This window comes from Zasmidium cellare (genome assembly GCF_010093935.1).
Source record: "Zasmidium cellare ATCC 36951 unplaced genomic scaffold M409scaffold_15, whole genome shotgun sequence".
Classification (NCBI taxonomy): Eukaryota; Fungi; Ascomycota; class Dothideomycetes; order Mycosphaerellales; family Mycosphaerellaceae; genus Zasmidium; species Zasmidium cellare.
This window is the reverse complement of record NW_022986959.1, coordinates 412,546-426,925: the sequence shown is the minus strand read 5'-3', so window position 1 is coordinate 426,925 and position 14,380 is coordinate 412,546. Positions and strand designations below refer to the sequence as shown.

The window sequence follows — 14,380 nt, the reverse complement described above, 5'->3', positions numbered from 1 at the left end:
CCTCTTTGTCTGAGCAACGATGTGTGATCAACTCCGGCACAGTACCAATGTACCCCAAAACGATTGATACAATCCATCTTGACGGCAGTTGTTCAGTACAAATGCTTCTTGCATTGCCTGGAATACTTCTCACAACTGCCAGATGAGGTAAGCCGTCTCCCCAGCTCCGCACATCGGCATTCGGAGTTCGCGCTCGAATGCTTCTGTCTTTCAGCCCCAAAGAGCTTCACTTCAACTTCACTCCAACACCCATATCCTCTTCCAAACCTCAACGCAAGCAAAAGACCAGAAACACACTACCAGAATTATGTCCTCCCAACGCATGCGCATCCGCGACCTCATCCCACACCTCGACCTCGGACACTTCAAACCCGGGCCCCTCAACTCCCTCACAGACGTCCCGGGCGTCAAAGTCCACACGCAAGAATCTCACAACGAAAAGGGCACCATCAACACCGGCGTGACATGCATCACGCCCCGCGACGACTGGTACCACAAAGCCTGCTACGCCAGCGTCTTCGGCTTCAACGGCTGTGGCGAACTAACCGGAAGCCATTGGATCAACGAATCGGGAATGCTGCATTCCCCCATCTGTATTACGGGATCGTTCAATATCGGGGCGGCGTATCAGGGCATTCAGCAGTACACCATCAAGAGTGTGGGCGAGGCGGGTCCGGCGAGTCATTATGATGTTTTGCCTGTGGTTGCGGAGACGTATGATGGGTATTTGAATGATGTGACGCAGTTTCCGATCAAGACGGAGGATGTTGTGAGGGGGTTGGAGAGTGTTTCGACGGAGAGGGTGAGGGAGGGGAATGTTGGTGGCGGGACGGGGATGATGTGCCATCACTTCAAGGGTGGGACGGGGAGCAGCAGTCGGCTTGTCGAGAGTGTGGATGCAACGGGACAGCCGAAGACGTATACCATCGCAGCGCTTGTGCAGGCAAACTACGGCCGGAAACAGCATCTTCGAATCGGCGGCGTCCCTGTGGGCAAGCATTTGATCAGCGCCGCGGCGGACGAAGTAGCAAGAGATGAAGCCAGGAAAGACGGCAGCATCATCGTCGTTATCGCCACAGACGCTCCGTTGCATCCAACCCAACTCCAACGCATCGCCAAACGAGCCACAGTCGGCCTGGCCAGGGTCGGCGGTCACGGGTTCAATTCCTCGGGAGACATCTTCCTCGCCTTCTCAACGGCCAACGAAGTCCCACTCCGACCAGAAGATGGTTCATCGCAACAAGCGCGAGTGTATACTCCCGAGGCGTTGAGCGACTTCTCGATCGATGGTCTGTTTGAAGCTGCGTCAGACGCCACGGAGGAATCGATATACAATGCACTATGCATGGCGGAGACGACGGTCGGTTTCGAGGAGCACAGAGTGGAAGCGCTACCCTTGGAAAAAGTAAAAGCGATTCTCGAGAAGCATTTGTAGAAGACAATCTAAGAACCTGCGAACAGAGCACCAATGCAAGGTCCTGCCAAATACAGTCCCCAAGAAGAATCCCACACGACTCCCCATCTCCCTCTCAATTCCCCTCGCCCCCACATCTGGTTTTGCGTCGAGCTTGAATATCTTCGAGCTTCTCGCGTAGTCCTGACTTGCTGCTCGGAGTCGAGAACACCGAACCTCGATGATGATCTGGCCTGCTTCGGTGAAGGCGGAAACTTCTCTTCGGCATCGTCTCGCTGTTCAGCGACTCTCTCCTTGCTGTGAGCGAGTTCCTGCTCAGACGCTTCCTATGCCTCTTTGATAAGGCTCTTCAACGATGTCTTTTTGAGCAGCTCTCAAGAAAGTTCCATAAAGAGGGATTTGCCTCCTTCTCCCTGCACATCTTACTCGATCCACCCAATCAAGTCAACAATCCAATGGTCTGCCGTCAACTAACCGAACTTGACAACGGCCAGTCTGTGCTAGCCTACGTGGCTGCTCCAGGAGTGACGAGCCCCGGTGGAGCGAACGGAGTGAGTCTGTAGCCGTGAAGCGCCGCGGCTGACGATGTCATTCGTGGTGTGATCTATGCGCTCAGCATCGGAGAGACGTTTGCCCAAGTCTGGACGGCAACAAGTGTCTTCCGCATAGTCATGCCTCGTGAGAGCTCCTTTCGCGCCTCCCTTCCATCGCACGGCTGCTATGCGAAAGCCCTGGTAAATGACGAATGCACCGAGTCAGCGCTCTTCTGAGTTTCCCTGAGCACGTCTCGCGCTGCGTCGGAACGCCTGGCCGTGCGTCTTCTCCACGCGTATGAGTGATCTGGTCGGCTGGCTGTGCCTTTCAGAGTCTCTGTGGGAGTCAGAGGCTTTATATAAGCTGGGATTTGACGGTTGCTGGGGCAGGTCGTACGCATCGTGAGAGCTGGAACGCGAGGGATCCGAGTCCTGATCTTCGATGTTATACCATATCGGTGTGCATAGATGTACGAAAATGGCCGTAAAGCTGATGTACAAGCGCCACATTGTGGAATCTTCTTGACAGCGTTTGCGTGGACTCGCGATGCTGCCGCAGATAGCAGTCTGCATGGTGCAAAGCTCGACATTCACCAGCTGAAGATATAAAATAGCGAGGGCGACTAACGTTCAAGACCAGTTTATTTCCGCTGTAGATGGTGCTGGTAGTTGTTCTGTCGAGTGCCAGCAAAATCATTTTCCCCGAACCTCCCCCGACCAAAAAGTGAAGCTAAATAAGTCCATTCAAATCCTCCTCCCTCAGCGAGGTAGCTACCAAATCCGAAAGGTAAGGTTCCGTGGGCAAGCGGCAGTCCACTCTTCGCTTTTTGTTTTTCGTGCATGATTTCTGAACGGCCCGGGTTCGAGTCAGGGTCATATTCGCGTTATCAAATGGATTGAATTGGACATCAGACCTGTTCGATCCTTGATTTGATGAGGCAGGTTGAGATCGATCTATTTGATTTTAGGGTTGAATATTAGATAGAGAAGAGAATGGGTGCGATTTGTTGAAGATGGTTGGGGTGAGGTAAGTGGAAGTCTGCCCGAGAAACGCGGCTTTGAGGTGGCGGTGGGAGACTCACAACGGAAGGCAGTGCGCACTGGTTCAACTCGCAAGTAGCCGAGTAGTATTAGTAGAGCACGTGGACGAGAGTTCTCAATGTTTTGTCCTTATCCTTTTGTTTGCTGGTGTTCCATTTGAGGAGGATGCCAGCTAGCAGCCCCTTTTGCATTCTTAGAGTTAAATCGAATTTAACATTTCTACCATTTGAACGACATATAGTAGAGGTCTTCTATTTTGTCTTTGAAACCTGCTAAGATCGTTCCGCCATCAAAAGATCGATCACCGCACGCTCAGTTGTTCACGCAGTTGCTGGCTGGTGCAGCGTTTGCAAACAATTGCCAGTGCTTTGGACCGGACTCATACTTGGCTCGTTTCTCTCCACCTCATAACACTTACAACCTCCCCGTGCCGCGCCAGAACTTTCACTAGAACACTACGAAAACATCATCATCAACCCTCTTGCGCAAGACTCTCTTACGGGAGGTCTAACCATGATCATTCCCCTCCACATCCCAGACATGTCCACCTGCCGTGTCCGCAAGTACATAAAGTCGATGACTTTCTTTCGTCCTGCACGAGCAACGATAATAACACCAAGTTTCGAAGCAACGATCGAGAGACGATGGAGTCTCGTGAAGGTCATAGAGCAGGATACAGTTCAGGCGAAGCCTACTATCCCCGTCGACCAACGGAGACGAGTCCTGGTTACGCTAGGAATGCGACAACTACTCTCAAAATCTCATCTTCACTGAGCTTGTGTTGTATAACAAGGGAAAGGGCTTTACAATCGAGGACAGGGGAGAACTTCCCATTATCGGGATGGTGCCACTGCAGCCGCATCCGAACTCCAGGTAAGTTAGCAACAAAAGTGTGCACGAATGCAGCAGTTACTCTCACAGTCTCATCTTCACTGAGCTTCTGCTGTATAACAAGGGAAAAGGCAGTGTGGTCGAGGTCAGGAGAAAACTTCCAATTCTCGAGATGCTGCCTCTGCGGCCGAAGTCCAGATCTGTTAGCATGAAAGCTGGGAGCATGAACTACGATCGCTTCCAAAAGCCTTCTATAAGTCTATCTGGTTTTCCACGAATCTGAATGTTGTTTGCACTCCGGAGCAATGCAAGTCATGGGTCATGTTACCATTATCCAGCAGCCACAGGATTGGGTGCTGAACTCTCGCCATGCAGGACACTGATCTGGACGAGAAATCGATCTAGACGATGACTTTGTGCGGAGCGTCCTTCTCTTCGGGGGTGCTGAAGAGGTCGACTGGCCAGCGGGGCTTGTCTATGGAGATGATCAGTTACGATGTTTACATCGGTGTCCATCTTTGAGCCGACACTTACTGGCAATGTATGGGATGTTGTATCGGACTGGGTTGTCGCCGAGCTTGTTGACGGCGGCAAGATCCTCCTTGGAAATCTCGACCTCCTTGAAGTTCGATGCGATTCTTGATGGAGTGACGGACTTGGGGATGACGCTGTGGCCGCCTTCTTGGGCCCAGGCGAGGCTGTCGTCATCGTCAGCAAAAATGATATCAGCGGGAGTGCTGGAGAATCTTACATGACCTGTGCGGGCGTAGCACCAATCTTCTCCGCAATCTTGGTGATCTCGGGGTAGGTGATGAGAAGAGGCTTGTCGAACATGTTGTTGCCGAATGCGGAGTACGCCGTGATGTGGATGTTCTTCTTCTGGGCGTAGTCGATGAGCTCACGCTGAGGCAGCAGAGGGTGACGCTCGACCTGGTTGGCGGCAGGGACGACATTGGTGGCCTTGATCACAGCCTCGAGATGGTCAACACCGAAGTTGGAGACACCGACAGCGCGGGCCTTCTCCTTTGGCAGCTCAGTCAAGGCCTTCCAGGTGTCGACGACAGAAACATCATCGAGCATCTTGACGTCGCCGTTCTCCTTCAACGGGAAGAGCTCGGTGTTGGGGTTGGATGAGTCAAACGCGACTGGGAAATGCATCAGGTAGAGATCGAGGTATTCGAGTTCTAACTCCGCCAGGCAGTCGTCCAGTGCTGAGGGGACATCCTTGGGGCGGTGCTGCGAGTTCCAGAGCTTGGAGGTGATGAACAAATCTTCACGCTTGAGGCCGGGGACTTCTTTGAGGGCCTTCTTGATACCCTGGGCGATTTCCTTCTGGTTGCCGTAGCTGGTGGCGGTTACGTCAGTGGTTTGATGCTGGAGTGGAATGTCGATTCAACGTACACCTTGGCCAAGTCCTGGGAAACTGATGTTAGCCTCTAGATCACAATACTTCCAATGCCATATTCAACCTACCAAATGGCGATATCCAGCCTTGAGAGCCTCGTAAACTGCAGCGCCAACCTGACCTGGCTCCGCCTGCCAGGTTCCAAATCCAAGAAGCGGGATCTTGGCCCCGGTGTTGAGAGCGACGGTTCGTCCGAGAGACATATTGGCGGTGATTTGGAGGTTTCGATTGATTGATGGTTGTCTTGTAATTGAGGAGGTGTCGTGTGATATATGGTTGATGTGGTGTCTCGATACTGTGGGTGAAGAAACTTCTCCAGACGTCACTGTGGGGCCGGGGCGGGATGATGGTTTTTCCGCCAATGATGATCATCCTGCAGGGTCTCCCATTCAGGCAAAATTCAGGCCCATCATCTTTGCCGGTGGTTAAAGTCAGTCTTGACCTCATCGTAAACACAGGTGCAATGGTTTCTTGTCAAATGCAAGCTGCAAATATGATTTACTGTTGGAAAATGGCATGTTCTGTACACATTCGCATCGATCTCAAGTGCTAGATTCCCGACGCTGGATTCCATGGAAGGAGTATGCCTTGAAGGTAGTTGGAGCGAAGTGTGGCGTGGGAGTATTGGACTGCATGTGATCTGCGAACTAGCAAAAGACAGACCCTCGAACAGGACAGTTTCACTGAGCCAATGCTTGATGGGCGATTTTCAACACACTCACTGTATTGCAGTCTCAACAGACACACCAAGAATTCAAAACGGCAAGCGACGAGCTGAGTTCTGTCTGACGGGAATCATCTCTGATGATTACGACCACCACTACTCCCCGGCATATCTCGACGACTGGCGAGAGAATGCAAAATCGTTCAGCGACAACCTCCAAGATTCTGGACATGCCAATTTTCGTTTCGGGGATAGTTCGACGACTGGGGACTTGATTCTTGAGTATGAGAACGTCTCAACGCATCGTCATTGGATGAGCGTACGGCAGAGATCTGTGAGAGAGATCGAACAAACTAAGGCGGGAAGGGCAAGGACTGAAGCACGTTAGAAAGAATACGCTAATAGATATTGATCTCATTCAGCAAGTTATCTCCACGGATGAACGAGCATCCCAGCCATCCGCAGCAACGTTGCAGCTCTGGTTGCCTTGATAGGTACGGGGATAAGACGAGCCTCGAGGCTGGAGTGAGAAAGACTATAGCACTTTGGAGGCCACGCCACTTCAACTCATTTAGCGATCTATCTCCGAGGACGAACGAGCATCCTAGCTCTCCACGACGACGTTGTCGTTCTAGTAGAGACGGTATCTACGGGGATAAGATGAAATTCGAGGATAGAATGGAAAAGACTATGGCACTCTGGAAAGCGCGGCACCTCATCTCATTTAGCAGGTTATCTCCACCGCTTACCGAACTTCCCAGCTGCTTGCAGTAACATTGGCGCTCTGGTGGAGATCACAGCCATGGGGACAAGACAGAGATGGAGAACAAGAAGACATCGGCGCTCTGGAAATTTCGTGCCCAACTCTTGATCTTATTCTGGCAGCTATCTCCACGAACCAACGAACATCCCAGCCATCAACACCTTGCCTGCCACTCCAGTGGCGATCCTATTCCTTGGGATAGTAAGATGAAACTAGGTCGGCTTCATGGAGGACACCACACCGTCCGTGCCCAGCTTCTTCACCAATTCCAACAGATCCGAAATACCACACATTTGCTTGTGTTCCTTCCAATCCTTCCTCTGGCATGCCATGCTGCAGTATTTGGCGATCTTGCACTTGCCGCAGGAGAGCAGTGGCTTGCCAGCTTTAGTGGTCTCAGCTCTGCACCCTCTGCACTTCTCCTTCGTAGAAGTGACCTCCTCTGGGTCGAAAGGCTCTCCATCATCGTGCTTCCGGGCAGGACGCAGCGGCTTGTAGTCTTTGATCAGCTCGCGGGCTGTCTCCATGAAGTCTTGTGGCTTGGAATCTGCTTTGGTGGAGGAGATGGCCGTGCGAGCATTGGCGGATGGATCGAAGAAGAGGCTGGCGAGAGTCTGGGCGAGGTCTTCGACGTTGGGCTGGTGGTAGGCGATGCCCATCATGACGTTCTCATGAGCAAGCTTCATCTCGCTCTTCTTGCGGCTGTGGTCCGGCACCCACACGTTGGCCATGCCGCAGCCGGGATAGATGAGGTCCTCCTTTGGAGCACCTCCATTTGCCATGTTCTCTTGCTGGCTAGGGCTGCCGAAGTCGTGTGGCGTGCCGTCTTTGTAGCCGGTGGCTGGGTCCAGAGCGGCTTCGATCTGGGTCATGGCATCGCGCATGAGGCCACAGTCCTTGTAGTACTTGCGCATGACGTTCTTGTGCCGGGTCGAGATCTTTGCGCCGAGTGTCATTCCGCAGGCGCCGAGGATGCAAAGACGATATCCAGGGCCATATGGGTCGCGAGTCCAGTTGGGGTTGGAGGTGTTGGCTTCGTGGTGGAGCTTCTCGAACTGCTTTTCGAGGGCGCCGGTGGTGTCGAGATGTGCGCGGACGCGATCTGTGTGGGAGCAGAGCTTCTCGAAGAGGGAGTAGGAGATTGGCGTCTCGTTCTCTTCGTCCTGTTTTGGCAGCTCTGGGCGGGGCATGACGTCCTCTTCCTTGATGGCCTTCGACTTGGCGGCCCAGAGACGGTGCTCATCCTGGCGGAGGGTGCCAGTGCCGGGTTTGAGGCCCTTGCGGCCGTGCCTGACCTCGAGGTCGTACAGGCCGCAGTCCCCGTTGAGCTCCTGGACGAGGTCGAGGTCCAAGTCGCAGCAGAAGAGCTTCAGCTGCCAGCCGCCCATGGTTGCGGTGTTGTTGGTGGTGATGTGAGGAGTGAAGGTAGGCGTAATGTAAGTAGTGAAGGTAGAAGTATGTGGTCTTGTCTGCGAAGTGATGTCGGGAGTGATGCGAATAGTAAAGAGAGAAGTGAAAGCGGAAGTGAAGCAATAAGACCAAACAGTGAAAGGTAAACAAACGTGGAAGGCGCGAGAGTATGGATTCTTGGCACCATTTTATGCACATACATGGCAGCATGCGTCTGATCCGTCCATCATGTAAACTCCCGTTTGACCTCTCCCTTTTCCATTCTGGGCCCTGTGATCCTCACTGAATGGATCTTCAGCCTACTCTGAGCAGTATTTGAAGTCCGCTGAAACTGCTCATGTCCCTCGTGGAAGGCACTGCGATCCACAAAATGAATCAGTGCACGAAGTGATATGACTATGGCCCTCAACTCCAAGTCTATGCCGAGACAATTTCAACAGCTCGAGCATAGGTAGCGATGCTATGGAGTATCAATCTCTCGAGACTATTGTAACAGGTGCTTGCCATCAAACCCATCTTCGACTCCATGGTTGTCGTCCTCGGTCTCTTAGAGTGATACTGGGGTCTTCTAACGGAATGAGACATGTCTCACCATTTAGACATTCTCTCAAGGAGAGCACTGCTGTGTCTGAGACTCGTCTAAATAGGAGAATACGTCTCGCCCATACTTTCATCGAGTCTTGACTCGAAACACCTAGTCATGTCTTGCTATGGTGCTCGTAAGACAGCCCTGAGCACGAATCTCAGTGGGACTCACAAACACCATCTATCCCAAGATATAAAGGCCTTTCCAAGTCCTTTCCTCCAGGATATCTGACCAGAACCAATCAAAGATGGCACAATGTTAAGAACCAACAACGAAGAACCAGCGAGTGACGCCTGGTCGGGAGCAGACTCCAGTGAGCTCGAAGGACCGCCTCTGGTCAATGAGCGTCTTGATCCGATGGACATCTCGCCAAGCAGTCAGGCTGAAAGTTCGAGATTGGATGAAGTGTCAATGGAGCCAGTAAGTCTCCCTCAATCTGCTTGTCGTTTTATGCCGACCTCCAACACTAACAACCCACAGCCGTTCCCTAATCGCCCTCCAGCTGCATCTGTTCCTCACATCAGGAGTTCCATAACCTTTTCTCGCTACCATGCCAGCCGAATCCCCGAGGACATGTTCCGCGAACTTGCGAGCTACGGCTTCCATCCAGGTCCAAACGGAGAATTGCGGTTGCCGCTTGGTACACGGCCACTTTACAGTCTGATGGAGGCAGAATCTTCCTCAGAACAGTCCTTCCTCCACCCGGCGTTGGGCGTGAACGTGGAGGCAATCGAAGGCTCCCAACATCTCATCCGACTTGATTTTGAGATCGTCTCCCGTCCAGATCCTTCCGGTCCGATGGAGGATGACGAAGGTCACAACAGGACTTCCCGCCTCCTGCGCTAGTTGACGGAGAACAGGTGCCCAATCTGCACGGAGGAGTACGTGAACCCCGTCAGCACGAATTGCTCGCATGTCTTCTGCTTGGATTGCGTGAGTCCTTGAGTACGGGCGAATTGGACATGTCCAGTCTGTAGAGGGTTTCAGGATGCTAGCGATCTTATCCTACTTGTCTGCGCTTGAAGCCGTGGACCCCTGAAGCGCCCCAAGCGCATCACGTGGTGGCGGCGTTTGTTTCCCAACTTCTCTACGATTTCTCGACTTCCTCCCCAAACAACAAGGCCTTTCAAATCACGCATCGCCGCCTTTCGTCCCTTGGTCAGTTGTTCATTTGCAGAGAGAATGTCGTCTTCCGACTCTGCCCCCGCTGCCCCTCCCCGCCGAACCAACTCTCGCTGGGACGTGCCGCCAGTAAGTCACCTTCCCATCCTCATCTCCTCGCTCATGCTAACACCCGCAGTACCCTCCCCCAACACGCCCCGACATCCGTCGCGTCCATCTCATCAACATGCGTGTCCTCCGCGAAGCCCGCCGCCGCCTGGAGCAGCTCGAAGACAACGAGTGCAAGATCTGCCTGGAGGACCTCCACGAGCCGGTGGAGACGATCTGGGGACACATCTTTGGGAGGGACTGTATCGTGAAGGTCGTGAGCGAGGGGGGCGATTGCCCCATGTGTCGGTATCCGTTGGAGATGGACGACATGAGGAGGTTGGTGGAGTATGAGACGAAGAGACAGATGAGGGCGAGGATGGGAAGTCAGGATGAGGGTCATGGAGAGAACGAGGACGAGGAGAATGAGGAGCAGATGGAAGGGAATCAGGAGGTTGGTGGCGAGGAGAACGGAGGCCAGCAGGTCGGAAATGAGGAGAATACGGAGGCCCCGATGGCGGCCGAGACCAACGAGAGCGAAGACAGTGGACCATGAAGAACCCCCATCGCAACAAGACCATCAAATGGCAGATACAGCAGCACCATGCCCTGGAAAGACCTCGATTTGCGGAGATAGAGAGAGTTGAAACCCTACAACTTCGCCTTCGCTTCGCCCTCCTTCTCGGCCAGTACCTTCAGCTCCCTTCTCAAGATCTTCCCAGTCGCAGAAGAAGGAATCGCATTGATGAACCGGACACCTCCTCGAAGCCGCTTGTGTTTTGCGACTCGCTCGCTCAACCAAGTCGCAATCTCATCAGCGGTCGTCGATGACTTGTCAATCCCACCATCCAGCACAACATACGCCCTCGGAAGTTCTGTGGCGAGCTCCTTGGAGTACACCCCAATCACGGCTGCGTCTTTGATGGTCGGGTGGGAAGTCAAAAGACCCTCAAGTTCTACCGCACATCGTCAGCACGACTACAACCTCACAAACGAAGCACGGTACATACCAGCAGGCGCAACCTGAAACCCATTGAACTTGATCAATTCCTTGATCCGATCCGTGATGAAACACAATCCCCTCTCATCCACATACCCAACATCTCCCGTCCGAAACCATCCATCACTCGTCAACGCCTCCCTCGTTGCCTTCTCGTTGTTCAAATACCCCTTGAAGACATTCGGACCTCGCACCCAGAGCTCGCCGACTTCGTTGGGGTCTACTTCGGACAGATTCCCAACGTCGACAATCTTGGTCTCAACGTTAGGTGCAGGACGACCGATCGAGCCAATACCGACGTTCCACTCATCCCATTCTTGCTGATGTGTTCCGGGAGAAGTCTCGCTAAGGCCAAAAGCTTGCTTGACGGGTATCTTGAGTCGGTCGTAAAGCAAGTCAACGAGATCTTTCGTCAGAGGCGCAGCGGCGGATACGAGCATCTTGAGACTGCTGAGGTCGTAGTTGGCGACGGATGGGTCTTTGGCGAGGGCGAGGATTATGCGGGGGACGACATTGTTGTAGGTTATTCGGTGGGTTTGAACGAGGTTGAGGAAGGCGGAGAGGGTGAAGGTGGGGAGGATGAAGAGCTCGATGCCTTGGTGGAGGGAGTAGTGGAGGACGCCGGTTAGACCTGCGAGAAAGTCAGCACTTGGATCATGATGGTGAGAAGTGCAGACGTGCCGTAAATGTGAAAAAGAGGCAGAAAGCCAATCGTCCGGTCTCCCGATCCAGTGGTACCATCGCCGCAACTCAGATATCCCTCATTTGGCCGAGTCAACATCAATACATTGGAGACGATGTTTCTGTGCGACAGCATGACGCCTTTCGGTTTGCCCGTGGTCCCACTCGAGTAGACCAGGAAACACAGATCCTCATTTGGGTTGATTCGATAAGGTCGCGGAACATGTTGGTTTGCGTCGTAGACTCGATATCCAGACAGGGACGTATAATGCGGGACTGGTGTGTCGATGGTATCCGGGCCGATCAGGATCACCCTGTTCTCTCTCACTCCAGCTTTCCTCGCCGCAGCCAGCGTCGTCTTCAACAAGGGCGCTTGCGTCACGATCGCTTTCGCCTTAGAATCCACCAACTGATGGGCCAGCTCATCGACCGTATATCCAGGATTCGCGGTCGTCACGATGCCGCCAGCCCAATGAGTCCCGAAAACGATGGTGGCGTAGTCGACATCATTCGGCGAGTAGATGGCCAGAACGTCGCCTTTTTGCCAATTCCAAGAACTACGGAGGGACTGGCCGAAGCCTATCGCGGAGCCTTTGATGTGCGCGTATGTGTATTCTCTCGGAGAGATGGTGTCATGGAAGATTACTGTGTGAGTGTCAGTCTGGGATCCTCTGTCTTCCGGCCATCGAGCTCACCTTTGTCATCGCGGAAAGGCCTGTTCTTCCTCTCAAACAGCAAAGTCCACGTATCGACATCAGGAATCACCACATCGGCGTGTTTCGACCTGATCGGCATCTCTTCTCTTCAGTCCTCTTTCCTCGATCGCGCTTCTCCAGCCCGGTCAAAAAGGCAGCGAAAGGAACCAAGCCGATTGTTGCAGCTGGGCAGGCTTTTGTTTCGCCCTCCACTCAGCCGCATGGTGGTCCAACGTCAGCCTGGAGCGAATAGCAGGGAGGTTCTGCGATGAAGTGAAGTCGGACATGTGGGTCCGCTAGCTCGATGCAGGCATGATCCTTCGGGGGCTCCACGGATGAGCCGAGGGGTGAGTGATCAGGATCAGGATTTGCAGGAGATCGAGTACCGCTACAACGACGCATATCAGGAAGAAGTTTACGGACGGGAGAAAATATCAAGTCATCCCGGAGTCGAAGACATTCGCCATCCGACGGAGTATCAACACGCTCGAAACGAAAAGCATCAACGACATGATCTTCTCGGCAGCCGGATCGCAGCCCTACTTTTCCTCAACCGAGGGTGCTGACTGGTGATTATTCATCTAGCCCTCCTCCCTTCATATTCAACTCTCATCATGACACCGACCACCGACCCATCATCTATTCTTGGTAAAACTTCCACCGGCAATCAGCCTTATCACTTACCAAAATACCAGACAAGATGAGTGGCCCTGGGGCTGGTTTCGAGCACAAGCCTAAAGATGTGACCTGGAACAAGCGGGACTCTCTCTTGTTTGCCTTGAGCATTGGGGCTGATATCGATGAGCTTCATTTTGTGTTTGTAAGTGGATTTGGGTTCAAATACTGCTAGATGGTAGACTGATGATCTCGCAGGAGAATGCCCCGAACTTCCAAGCATTTCCGACTTACGCCAACATTCTTCGTACTTCAGCTCGCCAATCTCTTACGAGCGACATCAGCTAACATCACGAGTAGCAATCAAAGGAACATCCCAAGATGTCATCGATTTCGGCAAGTCGGTCATCTCTGAGCGAATCCCTGGAGTGCCAGAGTTGAAGCCAAACCGCATCATCGACGCTCATCGAGCAATGACATGGTACAAGGCTTTGCCAGCCAGTTCTGAAGGAAGGTCTTTCGAACTTCAGACCAAAGTCATTGGCGTCTATGACAAAGGCAAGGCTGGGACTGTTCTGGAGCAGGAGACCGTGCTCAGGGAGAAGGCAAGCAAAGAGCCGTATGTGAAGCTTGTGGGCAGTACTTTCTTCATTGGGCAGGGCAATTGGGGAGGACCGAAAGGCAAGTAATGGATTCTCTCATCCTTGCCAGGCCGCTGACATGTGAGCAGGACCAAGTCCAGCCAGCTTCCCTCCGCCCAAGGACAAAAAGCCAGATGGCGTTGAGACACACCAGACCACCACTCAGACTCCTTTGATCTATCGGTGAGTAAGCTCGCTCCCACGGCGACTCGTAACGCTTACACCCAAGAAAGTCTCAACGGCGACTACAACCCCCTCCACGTCACCGCAGACCAAGGCAAAGCCATGGGCTTCGGCGGCGCCATCATGCATGGCCTCTTCACGTACAACATCGCCGCCCACTCCGTTCTCAAGAATGTCGGCAAGTCCGATCCAGCCAACCTTCGCCACTTCTCGGCGAGGTTTCAAGCTCCTGTCAAGCCGGGCGATAAGCTGGTCACGGAGATCTGGAGAACTGGTGAGTTTGAGGATGGGTTTGAGGAGGTTAGGTTTGTTACGAGCGTGGAGAGTGGGAAGGTTGTGTTGAGTAATGGGAGGGCTTTGGTTAGGACTGGGGGTGAGAGTAAGTTGTGAACTGGGTAAATGTGACCATGAGGGTGAAAGTATGAAACGTCAACGATGTTGATGATGCGGATGTTTTTCGGTTGAAGTCTGTTGACCTATCGCAGACAAGACTCACCGGTTTCCAAGCTGCGTCTTCTACTTCTCAGCGATGAATTCCCACGAGCCTTCGAATTTCCCATTTCCTACTTCTCCTGGCAGTGGGACCATGATCAGGTAATCGAATCTCATCAAATTCGAAGTCTTCATTCCAATCCTCAGTGACCGCTGAGCTGTATACTTCACCAGTCCATGCAAAGCTTCAGGTTCGCCAGATCGTCCGTCGTCTCCT

At 53.0% G+C, this 14,380-nt stretch overlaps 7 protein-coding genes across 7 annotated transcripts; 4 read left to right on the top strand and 3 right to left on the bottom strand.

Annotated features, from left to right (window-relative positions):
* Positions 1 to 307: 307 nt before the first annotated feature.
* On the top strand, positions 308 to 1,435 carry M409DRAFT_66045 (uncharacterized protein; the record flags this gene model as incomplete). Its single annotated transcript, XM_033816766.1, has 1 exon — positions 308 to 1,435. The coding sequence occupies one exon, from the start codon at positions 308 to 310 to the stop codon at positions 1,433 to 1,435; it is 1,128 nt and encodes a 375-aa protein (XP_033668376.1).
* A 2,785-nt stretch (positions 1,436 to 4,220) lies between these two features.
* M409DRAFT_22294 (uncharacterized protein) lies at positions 4,221 to 5,427 on the bottom strand (the record flags this gene model as incomplete). Its single annotated transcript, XM_033806273.1, has 5 exons — positions 4,221 to 4,294; positions 4,354 to 4,517; positions 4,571 to 5,164; positions 5,221 to 5,234; positions 5,293 to 5,427. 5 exons carry the CDS (start codon positions 5,425 to 5,427, stop codon positions 4,221 to 4,223), a joined length of 981 nt encoding a protein of 326 aa, XP_033668375.1.
* Positions 5,428 to 6,863: 1,436 nt separating this feature from the next.
* Positions 6,864 to 8,039, bottom strand: M409DRAFT_22293 (uncharacterized protein; the record flags this gene model as incomplete). The annotated part of the gene is made up of 1 exon (XM_033806272.1): positions 6,864 to 8,039. The coding sequence occupies one exon, from the start codon at positions 8,037 to 8,039 to the stop codon at positions 6,864 to 6,866; it is 1,176 nt and encodes a 391-aa protein (XP_033668374.1).
* An 863-nt stretch (positions 8,040 to 8,902) lies between these two features.
* On the top strand, positions 8,903 to 9,493 carry M409DRAFT_22292 (uncharacterized protein; the record flags this gene model as incomplete). The annotated part of the gene is made up of 2 exons (XM_033806271.1): positions 8,903 to 9,067; positions 9,128 to 9,493. The coding sequence occupies 2 exons, from the start codon at positions 8,903 to 8,905 to the stop codon at positions 9,491 to 9,493; spliced, it is 531 nt and encodes a 176-aa protein (XP_033668373.1).
* A 336-nt stretch (positions 9,494 to 9,829) lies between these two features.
* M409DRAFT_22291 (uncharacterized protein) lies at positions 9,830 to 10,412 on the top strand (the record flags this gene model as incomplete). The annotated part of the gene is made up of 2 exons (XM_033806270.1): positions 9,830 to 9,898; positions 9,948 to 10,412. 2 exons carry the CDS (start codon positions 9,830 to 9,832, stop codon positions 10,410 to 10,412), a joined length of 534 nt encoding a protein of 177 aa, XP_033668372.1.
* Positions 10,413 to 10,507: 95 nt separating this feature from the next.
* M409DRAFT_66041 (uncharacterized protein) lies at positions 10,508 to 12,332 on the bottom strand (the record flags this gene model as incomplete). Its single annotated transcript, XM_033816765.1, has 4 exons — positions 10,508 to 10,812; positions 10,867 to 11,487; positions 11,538 to 12,182; positions 12,233 to 12,332. The coding sequence occupies 4 exons, from the start codon at positions 12,330 to 12,332 to the stop codon at positions 10,508 to 10,510; spliced, it is 1,671 nt and encodes a 556-aa protein (XP_033668371.1).
* Positions 12,333 to 12,932: 600 nt separating this feature from the next.
* Positions 12,933 to 14,061, top strand: M409DRAFT_36617 (uncharacterized protein; the record flags this gene model as incomplete). Its single annotated transcript, XM_033810583.1, has 5 exons — positions 12,933 to 13,052; positions 13,106 to 13,154; positions 13,208 to 13,532; positions 13,585 to 13,671; positions 13,722 to 14,061. 5 exons carry the CDS (start codon positions 12,933 to 12,935, stop codon positions 14,059 to 14,061), a joined length of 921 nt encoding a protein of 306 aa, XP_033668370.1.
* Between the last annotated feature and the right edge of the window lie 319 nt (positions 14,062 to 14,380).